Here is a 24,267-nt window from a genome sequence, read left to right as displayed (position 1 = left end):
GTCCTTCCTCATCTGTATGTAAGGATACTAGTGAGAGAAAGTCATGTATTTTTGTGGCTAGTTGGTGTTCAAATTAGCTAGTTTGTAGAAAACTAGCCACAGGATACATGGCCCTCAATCTGAGCTACAAATCTTCTCAAAATTCGCAAAGTGATGTTCTAGTGATATTATCGTTGGAATATTATTCCAGAGACCTGGTAATGTCCTAATGGCAGATGGTAGAATTTGAATTCAATAAAAATCTGGAATGAAGAGTCTAATGATGACCACAAATCCATTGTAAATTGTTGGAAAAACCCATCTGGTTCACTACTGTCCATTAGGGAAGGAAACTGCCATCTTTATCTGGTCTGGCTTACATGTGACTCCATACCCACAGCAATGTGGTTGACCTTTAACTGCCCTCTGGGATGGGCAATAAATGCTGGCCTAGCCAATCACGCCCTCTTCCAGTGACTGAATAAAATAATGCAGTTTCACTTGTTCTCCTCAGAGATGATGAGAAATTACCTCTCTCTGGGTGGTGAACCTGTGGAATTCAGTATGCCAGAGTGCGGTGGATGCTGGGACATTGAGTTAATTTATGGAGGAGTTGACAGATTTTTAATTAGTAATGGGTTGAAAGGTTATGGAGAGTGGGCAGGAACGTGGAGTTGAGGCTGAGATGGGATCAGCCATGATCGTGTTGAACAGGTTTGAGGGGTTGAATTCCCTACTTCTGCCTCTAGTTCTTATGTTCTTATGTTTGATTAATGGGACTGAATATTTTAAATGCACAATCACGCTGTCATATTTTACTCAATTTTCTTTAAATGTAAAAGATTCACCTATGAAAAACTAACTTCATTGAGTTACATTTGGAAGCAAAATTAAACACCAAACATTGGTAAAAAGGCTGGAATTTAAAAAAAATGAAGATGATTAACAGGAACAGAATGTTGAAGTGAGGATTTCACAGATATTAAGTAAAATGACTTGGAGTATTAAATGTTTTCCTATATTCCCCAACAAACTTTAAACAGTCATGTTTTCCTGTTTCCATTAAAAGTAAAGTCCTCTTGTGATTTGTAGGTCTCATTTCCTGTTGATGAACAAACTGCTTGAGTTGGGATTGAAGGGGATTTCTCAGTTGAAAGGAAGAATTGCTTCAGGACTTGGATCAAGAAACTGGCTCATGTCTTTAGTTCTATAATTAGATTTAATCCTGTTTTCTTCTCTCTGAGTTGTGGATTACAATTGAAGAGAGCGAGGGTCTGATTAGAGTCAGTGAGGAGCAGAAACTAACTGGGAAATGCAGATGAATACACATACAGTCCTGGAATAACCATCACTGAATGATAAAACAGATGACATCAATTGTTATACATTTTTCTATTATGCCAGCAACTCCCTAATCATTAACTGTGTCCCACTTGTCTAATTTCAGTCATGACAGACAAAACCGCATTCAATTGCCCAATCAGCTGAATAAACGCAAAGCAGCCAAAATGTGGTTTTTGCTTTGACTCTGTTGACAGAAGGGATAGAATCACTTATCTGTAATTGCTCAGACACAACACTTGGCTGTAGTAAAACCTTTGTCAATTTCTGTACCGTTTTTATTCAGAAATCAAAGCATTCTTGTTGGTACCAGTTATCTCCTGTCAACTGCTGTATGGAGCCATTCAGATTCCTATAGAATCCCATAGACTTCAGAAGTGCTTCGTTGACTTGTTCAGGTGGTTGTGTTTGAGATTCAGGTAGAGTCAGAGTTAGAGAGCTGTAGAACCCTTCAGTATATATTAACTGTCCACTAAAAGCCTTGATTAGAAGTGAGGTAGGGAAATAATGGACAATTATCCAGGCTTGGGCTGACAAGTGGCAAGTAACATTCACACCACACAAATACCAGGCAATGATCATCTCCAATAAGAGGATCATCTCAGGATCAGCAATATTGACAAAAATTCACAGCGGCCCACTGCTGCCAATTCAATGTAATATTTTATTGTTACCCCAGAGTTCGATTTAAGTTGTTCATTTAAACAGCACAACAGCTATTTTGCTTGCTTTCAAACAGCAATGATAAGAAAAAACAAATAATGTATGAAAGGCCACCAGAGGAAAGCTTCTCCCTGATCTTGGGCAACCTGCTGATTTTCACATATGTTAACTATAATTATTGGAGATAGCAAGTGAGTTCTCATCTTTGCGGGGAGATTTTTGGAAAAATTGTGTTTTTATCCCAAGCCCTTAAATGAAAGTTGTCAGCCTGACTGTGGCAGAAAACTTGTGCAGAAAGTATTATTCCTGCTGCAGTACAAACATTTCAGCACAGTTTTCACATGAAGACTGCAATGACAGTCAGGTTTCTTTCAAGTACTTGCGTGGACTAATTGGGTTTAAACAGCAGCCCCTAAGTTAAAACTTAATGTAGAAGTTTTGTTTAAATATATACCACTCTCGACAGGGAAGTAAGCAAAAGCAGTTATTTTAACATTGACATTTTAAAACTGTTTGAGAAGTAGCACCAGTATTTGCTGCATTATCTGTTTTGATCAGATTTTAGCATTTCACCGAGTTCTTTTGTTTAATGAAGTAATCAGGAGGGGTCTCAATCTGTTTATTACCTATTATAATTTATCCTCTGGAGTGTTGTCTCTGGATTAAATGCTATGGCTCATTCCTTCATGTCAATGATATGTGGTTCTCAATATGACAGCAGCTCTTTGTTTCCTGTTCCACATCACTCCCTCTGCTCTGTGACCTCTCTCACTGAGCTCATTCTCCATCTCCCCAAATTCATTCTTTCTGTCTCTCTCTCTCACACACATATACACATGTGTGAGTTTATAACTTGACTTCTCTACTTTACTGTTATGTTGATTTGATTGGTTGTGTACTTGGTCTTCTGGCCTGCTAGGTCTCCTGCTGTACTTTTCTTAATTGGGTATGTTGTGGAGAAATGTGGTGCCCCCATTTTTGTGAGTAAATATTGGCCGGATTTTCCAGTGGCCAATTGTTATTCCAATGTAAATAGGAGTTGTATTTGGGGATCCTGTGGAATCCCCAAAAGAGCAGGTTCTAATGGAATTGAAAATGAAAGAGTCTGCAGGGAAATTTCCCTACAGCTAATATACTCTGAATGCCTCCTTTTTAAAAATTAACTTGTGGGTGTCTCTGGCTGGCCAGCATTTATTGCCTGTCCCTAGTTGCCCTTGAGAAGGTAGTGGTGAGCTGCCTTCTTGAACTGTTGTTGTCCGTGTGCTGTAGGTAAACCCACAACACCCTCAGGGAGGGAATTCCAGGATTTTGACCAGTGGCAGTGAAGGTATGGTGATGTATTTTTAGATTAGGATGATGAGTGACTTGGAGGGAAACTTGCAGGTCGTGGTATTCAATGGTGGAGGCAGTGGATGTTTGTGGATGTGTTGCCAATCAATCAGCTACTTTGTCCTTGTTAGTGTCAGCTTCTTGAGTGTTGTTGGAGCTACTCCCATCCAAGCAAGTGGGGAGTATTCCATCACACTCCTGATTTGCAGATGGTGGACAGGCTTTGGGAAGTCAGGAGGTGGGTTACTCACCACAGTATTCCTAATCTCTGATCATGTAGCCATTGTATTTGTATGACTGATCCAGTTCAGTTTGCAATCAATGAAAACCCTAGGGTCTTGCTGTCATTGCTTAGACCATTGAGTATAGCAGTTGGGATACCATGTTGCAGTTGTACAGGGTGTTGGTGAGGCCACTTTTGGAGTATTGTGTACAGCTCAGGTTGCCCTACTAATGGATAGATATAATTAAATTGGAAGGTTTCAGAAAAGATTTACAAGGATGTAACTGCGACTGGAAGGTTTAAATTATAAGGAGAGCGTTGATAAGCTGAGACTTTTTTCATTGTTGAAGGTTGAGGGGTGACCATATAGAGGTTTCTAAATTCATGAGGAGAATAGATAAGGTGAATAACAAAGGTCTTTTCCATAGGGTAAGAGAGTTTAAAAAAAACGAAAGGGTGTAATTTTAAGGTGAGAGGAGATAGATTTAAAAGGGAGCTGAGTGGCAACTTTTTCATACAGAGGGTGGTTTGTGCATGGAACTGCCAGAGGAAGTGTTAGTTGAAAGTTTGAAAGGTATATGTGCCAAATGCAAGCAAATGGGACTAGTTTAGTTTGAGAAACTTGGTCAGCATGGACAAGTTGTACCGAAGGGTCTGTTTCTGTGCTGTATGACTCTGTGTTGACAGTAGGGAATTCAATGATGGTAACACCACCTCATCTCAACTGCAATCCTCCAAGTCGGCACTGCCCTTTTGACTAGCCCTACCTGTCCATCTTCCTTCCCACCTATCTGCTCCACCCTCCCCACCGATCTATCACTATTACCCCTCTACCTGCATCCACCTATCGCCTTCTTAGCTCCCTTTCCCCCCAGTCCCACCTCCCTATTTATCTTTTAGCCCTCTTACCCCTCCACATTCCTGATGAAGGGCTTATACCCAAAACATCGAATCTCCTGCACCTCAGATGCTGCCTGACCTGCTGTGCTTTTCCAGCACCACACATTTTAACTGTAACACCATTGAATGCCAATGAGTGGTGGTTAGATTGTCTCCTGTTGAGTTGGTCATTACCTGGTCCCATCCCACTGCTAATTAAGGCTTTTAGTGCACAGTTAATATATACCAAAGGGCTCTTTTTGCCACTGCTGGTATTCACCCGGCCATGAGTGGGGGCTTGTCATGTGGGAAGCTGGATAGACTGAACCTTGTCACAGGTATTTGTTGTTTTTTTTGGGGGCGATGGTGGTTAATCACCTTCGTCTGCATAATCCTTGATTACAGAGAAGGCCTGTAGCTGCTTAATTAACAGCCTGATTGGCAAGATTGAAAAGCAAATTTTAATAAGGCAGGCTCTGACTTGGAAAGGAAAGCTTGTATAAAAGCTGCTGACAGTAGCATCAGGACTTTTGGAAAAGGATAGCTGATTAATTATCCCAGTAGTTGTTGTATTTCCTCTTCACAAAAGTGATCACAAACACTGAGTCAGGAACTTGCAGAGCATAACTTTTGGCTGAAACATACATCAGTGAAAATCTCAGCACAAAAGTCAGCATGCAGAAATTAACTTAGACTGAACACCTGTGGATGCTTAATTGAGAAAAAGATTTGCATTTATATAGCACCCTTCAGATGGTTCCAAAGTCAAAGGTGTACTTTTGATGTATCATTTGTTAGAAAAAAATTTCTAATGAGAGTCTGGAATTCTCGGGAAAAGTTCATCATCATCAAAGCTGCTCCAGTAAACTCCAAAGCTGCCTTTTGGTAAACAGCATTCTTAAACACCAATAAGATAAACTGACCCTTCCTCTTTTATGACCCCCTGAGTGTCACCAGCATTTGCTACTTGTGCCTAATGTTCTCAAGGGGATTTTATTTTTCATTTTCCGCTCCCTGCCCTTCCAACCTTGATGAAGAGAAGAGGTCACAAACTTTTCCTGATGTAGTAATTCTTTAAAAGATAGCACCAGTGGGTTTGGGAAGCATTTTAATGCCATCACAAACTGTGTGTGCCTGTCTAATATCCTCTCTGATCTATGGACAAATATTCAGCCTCAAAGTCACAGAGTTGTGATATATTGGCCAAGAGATTGTGAATGAAACCCTCAACTTTGCATTTTGTGGCACTGCAGATTGGACAGTCTGGAAGAGGTTTGTATGGTTGTGGTACATGTGACTTCAGGACGCTCAATTGACAGTGTGACAATTCAACGAGAGCAAGTTCATTTGCTAAAGGATAACACAATTAGAAATACTCAGGCTGATGCAATGCTGAAATTCCAGTGTTGTTGCTTCAGGACTCTGACTGCTCTGTCAAGTGGATGTAAAAGATTTCATGGCCTCCTTTTGAAGGAGGACAGACCAATATTTATTGCTGAGCTAACATCACTAATTAAAAAACATGGTTATGATCTCACTCCTGTTTGTGTGTTTGCATAAATTGGTAGCTGCATATTCTGCATTACAACATGGGCCGTTTGTCAAAAGTACATTATTGGTTGTATTGTGCATGAGTGCTTTGATTCTATATAAACACAAGCCATCCTTTTACATAGAGTGGTGAGAAACAAAGGCACATTCATAGTGCAGGCACAATTTCTGCTGAATATACTGATATGTAAAATGTGTATGTTAGTGAGCCACAGTACAGAGATGCAGGGTTACTTGTTATATTAAATAATAATGATCTAACTTTCCACTGTGAAATTGAAAAGAGGTTGTAACATTTTATTAAATTAAAGTAGTATTTTCATAGTGTGAGCCTGGTATCACAAGGCAGTATTGACTCAGTCCTGTGATGATAGCCATTTAGCTCCTTAGCTCTGGGGTGTGCCTTGGTATTCCATTGGGTCAACGTTCATTCAATGTTTTTCTGCAATAAATACAACTAATACATAGAGTAGTACAGGAGGCATACAGTTAGAATTATTTATCAGAAAGAATTCAAAAATAAAATAATATTTAGGCTCTACAGTGCATAGCTATTTATATGTCTTCAGTACTGATATAAAAAAGAATTTTTTCAAATGCTTTCTACATGTCGGACACTGGGACAGTGGACATTTTACATGGATAAATTTTCCCATATATTCATTCTCTCTGCTCTCTTGAATATATTTTTGAGAGAATTCCTGGCTCTGACATTTGAAATTGTTGAAAGTTGACAAGTCCCTTAACACATCAGACAGGAAGTTAATATGTGTTAATTGTTTCTAATGGCTTAAGAGTTAATAACTAGAAGGTTATTAAGAGAATGAAGGTGAATGGTAATAGAATCAGAGATGACAAGTGGAAAAGCTTCTTTATGCAATCAGTGATTAAGATGTATTACTTGAAACAATTCAGTCATGGCCTTCAAATGGGAAATAGATAAATACATGAAGGAGAAATAATTTGCAGGGATGTGGACAAAATGTGGGGGTCATGAAGCTAAGTGGATTGCTCTTGGCAGAGGCTTGATGACTCAAATGGCCTCCTTCTATGTTATACAATTTTATGATGCTACACTTGTATAATTGGTGTCCTCAAAAGGAGTGAAAGAATGAAACTCTCCAGTTACTACTTTGAAACCTGTTATTTGAAATATGACAATACACTAATCTAATTTTGATTTCCTTTACATTAAGAACACAGAGTGATTAAACTATGCTGTCTGTACTAGTATCTGTCCTTGTCAATGCATATTTTTCTCCATTTAGAGAAGGTAAAAATTTACTTTAAATGTTGATAGATAGTCTAATCTAGGTAGAGCTAAGGGTACCTAAGAAATCATTGAATAGTGATAAATAGCTTCAAGCTGGATCCTGTTAGATTTGGTGTTATATCTTGTGACAGCTTTTGTGACATTGCAGTTTAGTTATTCATATAAAATGCATTGCTGTTATTTTAAGGAGAATGGATAGGGTAAATAGACAAAGTCTTTTCCCTGGGGTTGGGGAGTCCAGAACTAGAGGGCATAGGTTTAGGGTGAGAGGGGAAAGATATAAAAGAGACCTGAGGGGCAACTTTTTCACGCAGAGGGTGGTATGTGTATGGAATGAGCTGCCAGAGAAAATGGTGGAGGCTGGTACAATTGCAACATTTAAGAGGCATTTGGTTGGGTATATGAATAGGAAGGGTTTGGAGGGATATGGGCCGGGTGCTGGCAGGTGGGACTAGATTGGGTTGAGATATCTGGTTGGTATGGATGGGTTGGACGGAAGCGTCTGTTTCCGTTCTGTACATCTCTGTGACTCAATAATATCATAAAATGAATACATTATTTCATTTTAAGGTTTCTGTTACAACTGCAATGTACTCTCTGATGTGGGAAAACTATCTTTTCTGAAGAGAGAAATCCCATATATTTGTGGCGAAGCCAATGCTTATTAAAATTAAACACGCTATTTGGCGGAAGTTAAATTCCTCGGTCATTATAACCATCCCTGTGGGCTGGTTATGTTAACCTGACAGATCCAAGACTAAACATTTGTAAGATTAATTTCTGTTCGCTCAATCATTAATACAGATCTACATTTGCTCTGAATAAGAGTTAAATGTTGTTAATTATTTCAGTATTGTGTAAAACTTTAGACAGTAGTTTTCATTGAGGAATGAAAGAGGTTGCATTTATAAGGCAATTGGGACCATTAATGCTGAGAACATCTCAGGTATCCATTTCTGCCTGTAATTTTTTTGCATGAATTTTGCTTTATTAGTTAATGGTGCTTTATTGGTACTATTTTAACAAACTGTGTTACTGTAGAATGCAGGACTTCTTTGTATTTTTGGACAATTATTTAGCTCACAAATCTAGGAAAATTTGAACTTGGGAATGACAATCATCAAATCCTAGCCAAGTATGAAGCAGGTATGAATCTATGGGCGGTTTATGATGAATTTCTCAGACTGTGATAGACAGCATTCTAACTTTAGATCAGAGAACCTGAAGCCTTTACTTTTTACTCGCTGGCTTTAGTTTCGCATGATAGATATTTTTTTTAGATTAGATTACTTAGATTACTGGGATCCAAGTTGAAATGGTCAGTTTAGGTTTTTCTACGACTGTAAATCTGTTTTACAGACATTTGTTCTTCCTCTTGTTTGCCAAACACAACAATATAATGGCATGGTTTGTTCCAAGCAATTCATGAGTTTACAAAAATCACCTTTGTTTGATGTCATTGCAATTGTGACTGGCAGCTGTTCAGCTATCACGTTCCCTCCCACTTCCTCCAACTTACACTAACAATATTATCCTTCCTAATTGAAGGTAAAGCAAAGATTCTGGCTTCTGAGTTTAAAAGGGAGACAAACATCCTGTCTGTTGTCAGTGCCAGTTTATACCAACCATGGTATATGTCCTTGCATTGAATGTTGTTCTTGGATGTTGTACACACTATAAAAATCCTGTGCTCCATCCCAGGAAAAAACTACTTTGTTTTCTTTCCAATATAAACGAATTGGACAGTGGAGATTTCTCACACTCCTGAGTAATAGCAAAAAACAAACCACCCCAGACAAACACTTTTACATGTTTGTCATGATCTCACATGGTTGCTGTTGATACATTATTTGGTTGATATGTAAGGACTCCTGTGGTAATTCTTGAGTGCTAGATCCAAGTGACATAATTTGGTGTTGCCCTGAATTTGATGTTGTCTGCAGTACTTGCTGAACTAAGCATTTCAGCCTCCAACTAAACTTCAGCCTGCCAAACCCCCAAGGCTCCTTCCCTACAAATGTTGGATTCTAGCCAAAGCCAAAGGCTCTTGATGGTTGATGTCCTGTGACTTGTTGAAGTTCTCATTAATGGCTGAGTGTTGGCCATAGTTCAGTTGTCAGCATTTCCCAATAATGGCTCAAGTTTTGAGTGTTCAACTCACTTCCTGAAACTTGAGAGCCAAGTCTAGGTTTTCTCAGTGTAATACTGAGGGAGTGCTGCATTGCTGGAAGTTCTGTCTTTCAGTTTGGAAGCCTATCCACTCAGGTGGTCATCAAAGGTGCCACAGCACCATTTCAAAGAAAGGCTTAGAGGTTGACCCTTTTTTTTGCTTTATGTAATATTTTATGCTACAACCTGTCTCTAAAACAGAATATCTGATCATTATCATATCACTGTTTGTGAGAAATTGCTGTGTACAGAGAGACTATATTTCCCACATCTCAGCAGTGACCATATTTCACATGTAACTCTTTGGCTTTAAAGTACTTTGAGATATCTTGAGGTTGTAAAAAGCTGTATTCTTTCTTCATGTTGAGTTTACCAGGCATCACAAGTCCCCTAGTGTCCAAACTTGATACGACTTTCGGTCTTTAAAAGGAACAGCATATTTGGCCTTATTCATCCATATTCAAAGAGACCTTCAATTTCAAAGGCTTCACATTTCAGTACCTTTTTAAAATTGGTCTAATGATTAATTTTTCCTTCAAACTATCTCCCGAAGCTGATGTAGCATAATTCATTTACCTTCTCTGTGCATCCAGAGGTTTCTTGAAAACTAATTTCTAAGGACATCAGATTCAAACTTGATTCACCAGAATTAATGATGTAAAGGTTAAATTGGATTTTTTAAAAAATAAGAATAAACTTAGAATTAACTTGGCAAGAGGTATAATGGGGAAAGTCTTTGTTTATTTCTGGTGACATCTGTCTTAAATACACATTTAAATAACAAAGAATGGTGTCTTCCTCACACTGAGATTGAAAGGGTTATTGGACACCAAACCATTTTGCCTTGCAAAGCGCATTAATGCTCAATGAAGCTCAATGAAATTTATTTTTACTTCACTTCCACATATCATTGTGATGTAAACAACAGGCAGATCTTCCTCATAAAACTTTGTGTTGTAGTGTTTTGAAGACTATTCTTATATGAAAGAAAACAGTAGACTTTTTTTAAACAGAAATGGGAATATTGATCATTTCCGTTTGAGAAAAGTTGCCACATTTTGAAAAAAGACAGCAACAAAAACAGAATTGCTGGAAAAGCTCAACAGGTCTGTTCTGAAAAGGGTCACCTTGACCCAAAACGTTAACTCTGATTTTTCTCCACAGACACTGCCAGACCTGCTGAGCTTTCCCTGCAATTTCTGTCTGAGTTTCTGATTTACAAAGAAGACTGCCCTTGAATGATATGATGCAGCTGGCAGCCTTAACAACTTCAGCATGGGACCTCTGCTCCTATTCCTGGCCTTGAGAGTTACTGATCACTGTGATTACCCAGTGGCTCTTGCAGCCCCAGTGATGCCTGAACCCAGTAGTGGCTGCTACTGGGATGACAAGCAGTTCCACTAAGAAGATAACATGGATCCCAGACTCACGTATTTTTGAACTGAGTAGGATAGGGCATTCTAGGGAGAGAGTGGAAGGGCACAGACTTTGGAGGTTAAGATGGCAGACACATGACACCATCTTGGGTGAGCTATACCAATGTGCAAAGGACATCTTGGCTGATGAAAAAAAATGGTTTGTTCATTGTCACCTGCTTTCTCCTGCCAATCACATGGGAAATGTGATACTCAGATACAGTGGCTTGTGAATGAGCTCAGTTGCCCGTTGAAGTCGACTTTTTTAAAGGGTGAGAGGGCTATTGATTTCAGCACCTACTGACCACCATATTATGAGAAAGCAGTGTGTAGGTGTCAAATTTTATACATATGCAATACAGTAACAGTCCCAATTTTCACATGCAAAATGCAGTTCAGTTTAATGTAATTTTACACCAGTGGTAATGTAATTTTACACCAGTTACCACCAGGGGCGGCACAGTGGCTCAGCGGTTAGCACTGCTGCCTCACAGCGCCAGGGTCCAAGATTCAATTCCCACCTTGGGAAACTGTGTGGAGTTTGCACATTCTCCCCGTGTCTGTGCAGGTTTCTTCCGGGTGCTCCGGGTTCCCGCCACAATCCAAAGATATGCAGGTCAGGTAATAGTGTTAGGTGTAGGGGAATGGGTCTGGGTAGGTTGCTCTTCAGAGGGTCGGTGTGGACTTGTTGGGCTGAAGGGCCTGTTTCCATACTGTAGGGAATCTAATCTAAAACTCATTCATCTCTATTTATCTTTGGCTTGCCTCAGATATTGTCATCCTGAACTCTGAGATGTGGTTTTAAGCTCTGATAAAGCTGTCACTGATAGTGCATCCGTCCAGTTTTACAGGAAGTGCTGCATAGTCAGAGAGCTCCATATCGGATGTTGTGTCTTGGTTAACATTCCTCCCTCCAGGAAACATACGATCACATCTTCCATCTCATTTGCAGTCTGCTGCATGCATTGGTTAAAATACTCACATATAAACAGGGAGTCTATTTCAAAGGTAATCTATTATTGCTCAGTTCTTTGGAATGCTCTTAAGAATGAAGGAGACTAGTACCTGGCAGTCCCATGCAAAGTCAGCTGCTCCATGTAAAAGTATTGAACCTGATGCGGGTTTTGTATTCAGAAGGTTATTTTACCCGATACCACATTCAATTAGGTATTCAAAATATTTCTCCTCCTGGTTTGAAAGTTAATGCAAATTTATTTTTGATTGCAGAGATTATGAATGATGTCATCAAGAAGGTGAAGAAGAAGGGTGAATGGAAGGTAGGAATCTGTCCATTTCTCAATGATATTCTATGTTGATTTTTTTCTGAGTCAAGGAGTTTAATGAGCAAAAGGGACAAAAAAAATTGCTCGTTAAATTTTCAATATCCTGTTGCAGGCTTTGCAAGGCAGAATAAGGTACGTTGAACATCAATTGAAAGTGATAGTATCGATAAAGATAACTACATAGATAGAATAAGGGATCTCAAAATAGATCAAGCTGCCAACTCTAGCTAACATTCACACAACTGGAGTTTTGAAGAATTGGTAATATTCCATTCATGATCATTGCTCATTTCTGTAACAGTTTGCTGGAGGGACAGTTCCTTTGGACTGGAAGAATACTCATCTAGTTTTAATATTCATAAATGATGGGAAGGCGGAACCAGGAAACTCATAACTGAATAGTTTCACCAGCATGAAGTACAATTCTAGAAGTGCTCGTAAGAAATGCTGTCTATAATCATCTAGACAGCAGAGGTCAGGGAGCTTCTGCAGGAGACGGAAGTGAATTTTGCCGCTTGTCTGGATGTTTCCCTGTTTGGAGTGAAAGCAAGGAGATGATCCCCATTGACATAGGCAGGACATGGGGATGGAAATTGCCAGCAACAGTAAGTAACGAGGCTGTTACTGTCCAGTTAAGGGTAGTGGATCATCAAGAGCTGCCAACCCAATCAGATGGCTATCAAAGCCTCGGCAATATCACCAAGAACAATGGCTGTTGCTGGTTCTGCAACACCTGGGAGATAATGCCTCATTGTGGTGCACCCTAGGATTCTCCTTGGGATTACATGGCACTGTGCATAGGGAGTACTCATGCAATTAGCTTGGATGGATGAAGGATCTTTCATTGTTGAAATTTGCACGTAGGATCACATATCAGAAAATCAGGCATCCTTGTTTTCCTGCTCCTCGGATGCTGCCTGAACTGCTGTGCTTTTCCAGCACCACTCTACTCCCCCTATCAGAAAATCAGGGGCAGAGGTGCACATACCTTAGTTTTGAGCCTCCAATTTTAATTTTAATTAATATTATGCACTGGAGAGCAATAATTGACCAACTAAATAAAATATTAAACAATATCCAACACAGATAGATACAAGTCAGAGCAAACAATACAGAAATTGTACAGAGCACTGGGTAGACTACATCTGGAGTATTATGTCCACAGTTAGTAACAGGAGCTCAAGACAAATAAGGATGATCTCAGGTGTCTAATATCTGAAGACAGATTGGAGGATCTCAGGGATTTTACCTTTTGGTCTTACTGAATAAAATTCAGTTAATTTGTTCCACCTATATTGCAGGAGTGAGACAAGTGGGATTTAGAAGTGAATTTGGCTCCTTCATAAATATAAAATATCGCAGCTGCTAAAAACTTGAAATAAAAGAGAAAATATTGGAGAAACTCAGCAGGTCTGGTGGCATCCGTGGAGAGAGAAACAGAGTTAATGTTTCCAGTTGAAAGACTCTTCTTGGAACTGATGTGGTCTGAAATTCCAAAGAAGTGTCTTTGAACTGGAAACGTTGACTCTTTCTCTCTGTGCAGATGCTATCTGACCTAAGTTTCTCCAGCAGATTGTGTTTTTATTTGGTTCTTAATTTCTTGGCCAAGAGTAAATCTACCTTGTTTTTGGATCAATTCCTGTACTGAATTCTGACTCAATTTAAAATCCTAGAGAAATTCAACAGAAAGGGAACACAACTTCCTTTATTTCTAAGTGGGAGCAAAAGCCGGTCATCCAACTTATTTATTCGTTTGATAATTTAATTTAGTAGGGAAATCAACAAATAATTTTGGAAAGGAATGATTTTGGAGAGTTACATTTTCCATCTGGATACAAGCAGATCTGTCAATGGTTTCCTGTATAAAATGTGGTGAGACAGAGGAGGCTTCAACATCAGGCTCTGAGCTGGACTACAAGTTGCAAAAGGGACATTGCCCAAAAAAAAACTTTAGTTCCATGGAATGTAAGAATTTACTCTAATTCCAGTAGATCTCAAAAATATATGCAAAATACACCAGTTTGAAACAATGTTTAACGAAGATGCTGAACTCTTTGTTTTGCAATTGGGTGGCAGAACTAAGCGTTATTCTGAGTGCCTTGCTAGTCTCCTGCAAGTCACTGAGAACAGGTCAGTTACCTGATTATTGCTACCCATTACACGGTCAAAGGAGATTTACTAAAGCATCATGTACCATGTTGTAATAAGAAATTCTGAATTCTCTTTTCCTTTGCCACATGTGAGACTGAGGTCTTCATTCACAAAGCACATTGATCTCTCATTGTTTGTTATCTGAAAATGACAGAAGCTAGTAAACTGAAAAGCAGAATGGTGACTAATAAGGACATCAGAATATTTCCCTTAAATACAGTATTGCTAGCCATGACATGGTTATATTTGGTGTTTTACTAGGTGCTGGTGGTGGATCAGCTCAGCATGCGAATGCTGTCGTCCTGTTGCAAGATGACTGATATTATGACAGAGGGTGTTACAAGTGAGTATTTCAGTTCCTGTTAATATCCTTAGCTTTGGAACCAGACTGATTTACTATGGTCTTTAATGAGAAAAGTTACAACTTCTGGATGTAGGTTTGCTCACTAAGCTGGAAGGATCATTTTCAGACATTTCGTCACCATACTAGATAACATCTTAGTGAGCCTCTGGACGGAGCCTTCGTCTGGAGGTTCACTGAAGATGTTACCTAGTAGGGTGACAAAAAGTCTGAAAATGAACCTTCCAGCTCAGCGAGCAAACCGACATCCAGAACCTCAACCAGAGCTACAAATCTTCTCAAAACTCGTTTACAACTTCTTTGCAAAGTTGCCCTTTCGCATTGTGTCTCCTACGAAATGGTTTTGACAATCCTTGCAACAGATGCATTCTGTCTATATTGAAAGTTTTCAACTGTCCTGTGAAATATAGAGTACATTTTTCTATTTCAATGCTTCACCAACTGAGCAATAAGCAAAGATGAGGAAGTAACAGTTCATTGTTGGGCTTTGAGTAGTTGTAGGGCAAGCAAGGGTCTTCAGGTGTCAGCTGTGACTTAGCAGTAGTTACATTAAATTCAGAAGATTGGGCACTCAAGTCCCAGTCCAGCAGCTTGGACAAAATCTCTAGACTAATACTTCTGTGAAAAAGCTGGGTGAGGAGGGAGATTTGCCACATTGTGAGAGGTGTTTGCTTCTGTATCAGACACCAAACCATTCATAGACTCCACAACACTATATTGAAAGAAAAGCTGGGATGTTCCTACAAATTATCTTTGACCAATATTTCTCCCTCCACCAATATCGCTTACAAAGGGGTATCTGGTGATTATCGCATGGCTATTGTGAGACCTTACTGTGTATAAATAGGTTACATTTCTTACATCAAGTCCCTTCAAGAGATCTCACTGGATATATATCACATAGAGATACCCTGAAGTTGTGAAAGGTACTATATAAATGCAAATTCTTTTTAAGAGGCCATTTAGTTGCTCAAATCTGTTCACCAAACAATTAGATCATGGCTGATCTTCAGAGCCCCGTATACCAGCCTGATATCCCCCAGTACATTTGGTTAAGAAAAATCTCTCAATCTCAGATTTAAAGGTAACAGTTGGCCTTGCATCATTTGTCATTTGTGGGAGTTCCAAACTTACACCACCTGATTATGTGCACTGTAAAAATCTTTGCTAATTTAATTCTTGAAAGATATGGTTTCAGTTGTTAAATATTCGCCCCTAGTCGTGGACTTCCTAATTGGTGGGAATAGTTTCTCTCAATCAATCCAATCTTTTTCTGTTAACATCTGAGAAATCTCAATCCCATAACTGTCTTAATTCAGGGAAACTCTATGCAATCTCACCTTGTAATTTAACCCTTAGAATTCACGTATTGTTCTGCTAAATGAATACTGGACATCTGCTTCAACACAACTGCCATTGTTAGTGACAAATGAATTGTCAAAACCCTTCATGGAATCAGATTGATTGCAGTCTGCAACAACTTCGGTACCAGACACATAAAATAATGAAGCATAAAATCACTGACAGCAATTCTGGATTTTCACTTCTAACTACATGCACAGACTTCAGAGTTGCTGGCAGGTTTGCTGTCACAATATGTGGGTTCTTTCTTCTAGTGTGAATCTTGTTTTACCCAAATGGTATTTGGTTCATTCTGCTTGATCCTGCAGTCAGAGAATGCTGTTATAAGTGTTACAGACAGGACAGAGAGCTAAGTTGAATTTGCTTTATTCCCATCTCCTACTGTCGAAGGCAGAGGCATTTTAATTCATTTTCTCTCTTCTGAAATAGGCCGTAGCATTTTCCCCCCAAACCTTCTGTTTGTAAAGGCCGATTTTAAAGTGACGCGCAAAAGAGTTTTTTTTGTTTAAATCAAAACTCATGTAATCAAACTGTGGGACATACAACCAAGCTAATGTAGAAGAGAAAAAGAATTTACAAGAAAGAACAACTTCCCGCCTCAGGCGACTAACTGTGTGGAGTTTGCACGTTCTCTCCGTGTCTGCGTGGGTTTCCTCCGGGTGCTCCGGTTTCCTCCCACAGTCCAAAGATGTGCAGGTCAGGTGAATTGGCCATGCTAAATTGCCCGTAGTGTTAGGTAAGGGGTAATGTATGGGTGGGTTTCGCTTCGGCGGGTCGGTGTGGACTTGTTGGGCCGAAGGGCCTGTTTCCACACTGTAATGTAATCTAACTTTAAAAGAATATTTAAGAAGATGAAAGAATTAATTCAAATGCATTTTCGAGCTTGTAAAGTTTGTGTTCAGTGAATATGCTTTCTTGTTAAAGCTGTTAACAGCTAAAGCTGTTAATTTAGCTGTTAACCTGGAGTCTGACTTTTCTGAAGATGCTCTTGTCATCTCAACTCACTTGAATGGGAAGAAATTAAACAGAATGGATGTTATCAGCCAATTATAGATTGATTGGCAAATTGATTATTTCCAGACTTAGGCAAAGGGGTTCAGAAATTGCAATTAATATTTTCAGACACATGAGGAGTTTTAGCCATGTGATAGGTTTCTGGTGAAATCACCTTAATTAGCAGGCTGTTTCAACTTCTATGTCCCTGGACAAACTATTGTTCATTGTATAATCTAAATAAGCCTTCATAAACACGTTAAGTTTTGATAGCTCTCGTAGTTTACTGGATCCTGCTGGAGTGACACATCATCTATTGTTCTTTTGAGCTGGTAGACTGCAAGGTCACATAATGTAACGGTGTGAGATTCTAGGAGCATGATGTCTAAGCTGTGTCCTGGTAATTGCTCATTGGAACTTTCCAAATATTGCAGTCAATTGAATCATACAACCAATGGCCATATTTTAGTCCGTAGTCCATTTTGAAATCAAGCAAGTAAAGCTTTGAAAACAATTTATCATCTCTTCCAGGGCTTGGAAAACAGACACAAGCTGCATTAATACACCATGCTAAATTTAATTCTGTTGAATTGTGAGTTTTTGATGAGTTAAGCGGTACAGGTTGTATGTTAGAATGTATTGGTGAAAAATTGCAATGTAACAGGAAATATATTCCAATTCCACATACTGAACAGAACAGGAATCAGTGTGTGTGAAAGTTTGTCAAGGACCATTGTTCTACTCTAAGGTTACGTTTCCAAGGGTTGTGTTGCAAGTACACTTGAATCCAGCTTTGATATTTTGTGACCCACAACTATGCAAGGGGAACCAAACCCCTTTTAAATATATCAAGGAGATAGCCTAGACCCGAACTTTCAGATATGTGTTCCAGATATAATTCGATCGGTTACACTAATTAACTTTGAGCAATACATACTATAGTTAAAATTCAAATGAATGAAAGAAGGATTGCTATAACTTTAACTCTATTAGAAAACTTAACAGGAAAATGGATTATTTAACTACTAAACTGCAACTGTTCCAATTGCTTCAAAGGCAAATTCACATGCAGTGTTTCTCCATTCCAGGAGAAAACTTGCAGAGCGAGAGAGAACTCTGTCTTTTTACTGTGGCTGAGGGAGATGTGTAACAACTTCCACAGCCAGCCTCAAAACCCCAGCAACTCAAAAACTAAACTCAAACCCCGGTTCTGTGGGAGCCTGACTCCACCCATTCATGCTGCTTCTATTGTTCTAACTTCTAAAAAAAAACAGTGTCTCACAAGCTGTTTACTTTGCTGGTTTGAAAGTGACAACACCTCTGTCTCAAAACCTCTCTTCGCAAAAAAAGGATAAAATACATTTCTCAAATCATAGTATTGTCACAACATAATGAAGTTGTGCAGGTTGAACACTTAAGATTGCACTAAAGCCAGCATTTAAGGACAAATGCAGATTTCTATTTGTCTGGCTATGCTAGAGTGAAGATCTTCATTTGTTGATATGTTTACATTGTGCATGGAGCTCCGCCATTATGAGATGGCTAAATCTTGTGTTTTCGAAAGACATAGACAGAGGTGATGAGAAAAATCTATGCCTTCTGTTTCTATCTCAGTTCTATTTGAAGGCCATGAATTATTTGGTGGATTGTTAAAAATTGCAACTTTATTTGGCTTCTTCTTTTGAGACTTTTGGATCACATGTTTAAGGTTTCACCCCTCTTTTCTGAGGTCATGTCACCTCCCCCATCAGTTTTAGCAAAATAGCCTGAAAGGTGATGCTCAGAGTTATGCCCATTCTGATCTTTACCAACCATATGAAGCACAGTAACCTATCAGTCATTTCTCCCTGTTGGGACATTCTTGACATGGCAATATAATAATCTCACCTGTTATGAATGTATTATACTGGGTCGGTCAGTGAAATCAACTGTGCTGTGAGGCTAACAAGTGAACGAACATACAGTCTCAGCCTGATTCAGTAGAAGGTTTATATGCAGCAAACAGCTGAGCTGGATGGAAACAGTTTAAAAGACTAAGGAACAACACACATTTGGAATACAAATTTTAGCAAACAAATAATTGAAATTTCAATGTAATAAAGGATAGGCATCTCCTATTTAATCAAATTTATTTTCCAAAAGTTACAACTCTTTCCATTTCTGATGCAGTCATAGAATCATTGAATAGTTACAGCTCAGAAAGAGGCTATTTGGCCCATAATTTCTGTGCTGACTCTCTGCAAAGGCAATTTACTTAATACCAACCTGTATCCTTTTCCCTGTAGCCCTGCAATTTTTTTTTCTTTTTTAGATAATGACATTTTAAGGGGAAATTCATCACAATTAAATCTGCCTCCACCCACACTCCCAGGTGGATTATTCCAGATCCTAACTATTGACGGTATTGAAAAGGTATTCTTCAAGTCACCAATTTCTTTCCATCTGTCCCCATGTTCCTCAATCCTCTGCCAAGAGTAACAGCCTTCGCTTACATATGCTATTCAGTCTCCTTGTGATGTTGAATATTTCTATCAAATCTCCTCTCAAACTTCTCATCTTCAAGGAGAACAGTCTCAACTTCTTTACTCTCTCAATGTAATGAAGTCCCTCAACATTAGAGCAATTGTTGTGAATCTATTTGCCCTAAATTGTGCTGCCCAGAACTGGAGACTTTACTCCAATTGAGCCCAGATTAGTACTCTATATTTGACAAAATAATTTATTTTGTAGGCCTGGAATCCAATCTGGTGTAGGAGAATAAAAAGAACACCTTTCAGTTGTAGGACATTTCAACTGAAAATTAAATTAAATCTGAAATTAACTTTCTGTCATACAATACTCTTACCTGGACAAGGTTTGGAGAAGGGGTGTGGATGTGGGTATGGTACATGTGGTGGGATGAGTGGGTGGATTCAGAATGTTGGCCAAAATGTCTTTACTGTCTGAGGTAACCATTGTTCACTTGAATGTCTTTTTGTTCTGTTTCAAATGCAATTATGTGAAGTTGTGGAAGACATAAATAAAAGGAGAGAACCGCTCCCCAGTTTGGAAGCAGTTTATCTGATCACACCCTCTGAAGAAGTAAGTTATTGCATTTACCGATTTCACAGCTTGATGAGTACATGCAAACACGGACACATAGAAGGACAAACATTTTGGCTTGGTGCCACTTGCCACCAATGTCAATGCTTACAACAAGTACTGAGATTTGCTGTTGCAACTATTGAAATGTCACATAAAATGTCTTGGAGGCAGTGACAGTATTAGCTTCGGAGTGATTACAAACTATTTATGATTAAACACAGGCAATTCTTTGAAGGTATAGGATCATGTGATCATCTGACCCTTGTATATCATTGCACTGCCAGAGCATTGATGTTAGGCCATATTAATATATAACACTGGTCATATTAACCCTTCTTAAACTCAGGTTAAAAACTGAATTTGGAAGATTCATGGAATGTGGTTAAGGAGCCGAGTTTGAGATGGCGATATAAAGGGATCGAGGAAAGAAATACCAGGTTGTGTCACATCTGAAGCAACAGCCATCAGTGGTGAAACAAAAGAATGCAGCTGCACAAAAGTGTGGAGAAAAGGAATGGAAATTTAGGTGTGGTATTTTTGAGCATAGGAAATAGGAACAGATTTAGACCATTTGATCCTTCAAGCCAACATTGCTTGTTCTGTTGGAATTTGTCTCTGTCTCTGACTGCCTGTCTTGAGTCCTTTTCTTGTCGAATCCTCTGGGTGTTGAAGATGCACTGTCTTGGGATCCTTTCTTGTTTGTTCCTGTAATGGTACTGGATACTCCAAAGAAAGAGAGGGGCTGTGGAAGAATAAAAATAATCATTTTGAGGTTGGTTTACTGGGAGTGAATGTAGTTCAGTTGATGACATGCGATAAGAGAATGTTAAGTGATAAGATGTGAGCAGTGGAGGGTGAACAGTGGGAGTTGGGTACAAAGGTACTAGAGTAATTATATTTGGAAGTGATAAAAGAACAGATAATTGTTTCCGGGGCATATGGACTGAGGTCAGATAAGGATGTATCTTGTTACATAGAAAGTAGGTTGCAGAGTCTTTTGTCACTAAGGTAGTGATTTGGAAATGCTACATATTAATAAATGTCACATGGAATGAGAATGATGAAAATCTCTGCTAACATTGCGAGTTCAATTGGTCAAGCCTAAGTATATATTCAAATGAAACACCGGAAATTCTAATGATACAATGCCAACATTAGAAGAAATGTATCTGATTGCACCTTTGTTTTGTATTCATCTGCTGTTGTCTCCTTCAGGTTTCCTCACTTCTATCAGTCAGAAATTATTGTTATTAGCGGGTTGAGTGAAATGCAGCATTGTTTGAAAGCCACTTAACTCAGCTTACCAAAAGCCAGTAGGGAATAGCAACACATTTGCATTTCTCACACAACTTTATTTTCATAACTCTACACATATAAAAATAACCTGGTGTTAGAATGAACAGCAAAAATGGAACAACAGTCAAAGAGTAATAGGGATGTACAGCACGCAGACCTTACAGTCCAACTTGTCCATGCCAACCAGATATCCTAAATTCATCTAGTCCCATTTTCCAGCACTTGGCCCATATCCCTATAGACCCTTCCTATTACCATACCCATCCAGATACAGTTTAAGTGTTGTAATTGTACCAGCTTCCACCACTTCCCCTGGCAGCTCATGCCATACATGCACCACCTTCTACATGAAAAAGGTGCCCATTAGGTCCCTTTTAAATCTTTCCGTTCTCACCATGTGCCCTCTAGTTCTGGACTCCCCCCCCATCTACCCCAGGGAAAAGACTCTGTCTATTTACCCTATCCAAACCTTTCATGATTTTATAAACCTCTATAAGGTCATCCCTCAGCCTCCGATGCTCCAGTGAAAACAGCCCCAGTTCATTTAGCCTCTCCCTAATGCTCAAACCCTCTATCCTGGCGATTTCCCTGTAAACCTTTTCTGAACCCTTTCAAGTTTCACAACATCCTTCGTATAGCAGGAATACCAGAATATTCCAAATATTCCAATATTCCAAAAGTGCCCTAACCAATGTCCTGTAGAGCCACAACATGACCTCCCAAGTTAGTGGATATTTGTCGAAGTGTTACTCATGCTGTTGAAACGATCATTCCTTAATTGGGATTCTATCTTTGCAGTCTGTCCGTGCACTGATCAATGATTTTAAGGATGCTCCCTCCTCAAAGTACAGGGCAGCTCATGTCTTCTTCACCGACTGTGAGTATACATATGTTTACAGAGACATGTGTTCTACTTAAGTGAAGTGCTTCTTCTTGTGAGCCTTGAGGAAGATAATGTCAACTTTGATGTTAGTTACAAAGCTGAAGCATCTCAGACAATATGGTGCTTTGTGTTTTGAAATGCTGGTTACCTTAATTTGACACTGAGTATTGAGATTAACTCCTCTGGTGCAACATTGTGGGAGTTTGACTCAGTCTTAATGCTTGGCTTAAAATGTCACTGATTGATAGGCTGCTGTTGTAACATTGTTGCCGAATAATGGTCATGAACACAGAAGGTAGAAGAAAGTAATTATTTCACAGTAAAGAAGCAAGTACCCAATCATTAGTGATAAATTTGAATTTCTAAAAAAAAATGATCCAGTCAAACGATCATTGCTAAGTAATATGCCACATGAATGCAGTCAGATAATTTCAATCATTTCATGGAATAAATTGTATCTGAGTGAACGTATTGCTTTAACTTGTTTATTGTTGAAATCCCACACTTCGGAGAAAGTTTAAGATCGGAGACAGCAGAAAAAAGAAGTTGGCTGTAAATATCCCAGTCACACGCCTCACTAATTTGTATCTGTGCCTTTTTATGTCATTGATGCAACTGTTTAGAAGGAATGAGGAATAAGATTTTTTGCCTTTATGTTTGACAGCTTGTGCGGATCCATTATTTAATGAGCTGGTAAAGTCTCGTACATCAAAAGTCATCAAAACCCTTACTGAGATCAACATTGCCTTTCTTCCATATGAGTCACAGGTAAGACATTATATCCAACATCCGCTGGGGCTAGGGGGATGCTGGTGCAAAGGAATTTTCCAGTATTGCAATTCTTGATATTTTTTTAAATGGAAGAGTAATTGTTAATTGCTTTTGTATTTTGAAGAGCTTGAATTTCAATGTCAGAACAACAGTAGCCCATGTGACAGAGGAAGGAGAGAGGGAAGGAAGAGAATCATTCACTTGCCACATGCTGGGGTTTAATTGGAATAACATCACATCAGACAACAGTCAAAATGCACTTGCTCTGACTCAGCTGGCATTTCTGCCAGACATTTATTTATGCCAAGATACTCACCTAACCGAAACAATTCAAGCACTGCCTTGCAATAAAGTATATCTCCACTTGTTCATCCTTGCCGAGATGGAATCGTAAAGTACAAATTAGGAACTGTTCTGTTCCAAATGTGGGCATAACTTAAAAATGTTTAAATGAAGCTTTAATGACTCATTTCATTACACTTTGTAGCTATTCTCATCCTCTTAGGAATTTTGGTTATAGCATCTGAAGCACCTCTTTAGCGTCATTGCCTGTGAAACTGGTTGGAGTGTGAACACTGCAGGCACTGATATATCCTGAAACCAGACAGCAGTCATGGTCCTGTTTACCATTGAGCCTCCATTTCCACATCAAGAGAACCTGAAATGGGTCAGCACTTTATTCATCAGGATGTAAACTCCTTTCAGATTGGAACTTACCCCATTTCCGCCCATTAACTATCAGTAAAACCAGGAGTCAGAAGGAGAAATGACTTTGTGAATTGCCCAGGCTGAAAGTTCCAGGCGTTTCTTATGAAGTAAAGTTTTAGGAGGAAAGGCTTATTTGCAATCTTGCATTTGGATGGATGCAAGCTTTGGATTAATAATAACTATGAATGACCTTGCAGTGCACTGTCTACTGATCCTTTACATTCCTGTCCACTTTTATTTGTGTTTCCTATTAAACAATATCCACAACAATGTGACACAATGTGGCAGGAATGTTCGGGAGTTGAACTTAGAGGACTGGCTTCACTGCAATTCCTGGATTTGCTTCAATCGCTTAATGCTCCTAACCCTGCTGAGTTGTTTTCACAATCCACGTCATGTATAATTTAGTGCAAGGCTGTCTCACTCTGCTGAGTGACTCAGGGATGGTGAGTTGCAACAAATATCAGTGATTATAGCCAGATGACCAATGAGAAGCACAGTCCCGAGGATTGGGAGGCCCATCTGTCAAACAGAAGGTGCTTTCAGTTTGACT

At 39.1% G+C, this 24,267-nt stretch overlaps 1 protein-coding gene across 2 annotated transcripts in view; it reads left to right on the top strand.

The window, feature by feature from the left end:
• The window catches only part of stxbp1a (syntaxin binding protein 1a), a 111,249-nt gene that overhangs the window by 49,275 nt on the left and 37,707 nt on the right, over window positions 1-24,267 (top strand). For both annotated transcript variants that reach the window (XM_043720004.2, XM_043720005.2), the window contains exons 2-6: window positions 12,050-12,099; window positions 14,518-14,599; window positions 19,977-20,053; window positions 22,151-22,229; window positions 22,900-23,003. In XM_043720004.2, coding sequence (XP_043575939.1) covers window positions 12,050-12,099; window positions 14,518-14,599; window positions 19,977-20,053; window positions 22,151-22,229; window positions 22,900-23,003 — 392 coding nt within the window. The remainder of the gene's footprint in view (window positions 1-12,049; window positions 12,100-14,517; window positions 14,600-19,976; window positions 20,054-22,150; window positions 22,230-22,899; window positions 23,004-24,267) is intronic.

Source organism: Chiloscyllium plagiosum, unplaced genomic scaffold (genome assembly GCF_037043375.1).
Source record: "Chiloscyllium plagiosum isolate Xiang-an unplaced genomic scaffold, Cpla_swu_hap1 HiC_scaffold_21, whole genome shotgun sequence".
Classification (NCBI taxonomy): Eukaryota; Metazoa; Chordata; class Chondrichthyes; order Orectolobiformes; family Hemiscylliidae; genus Chiloscyllium; species Chiloscyllium plagiosum.
Note: the sequence above shows the minus strand (reverse complement) of the source record. Positions and strands in the feature narration are given on the sequence as shown.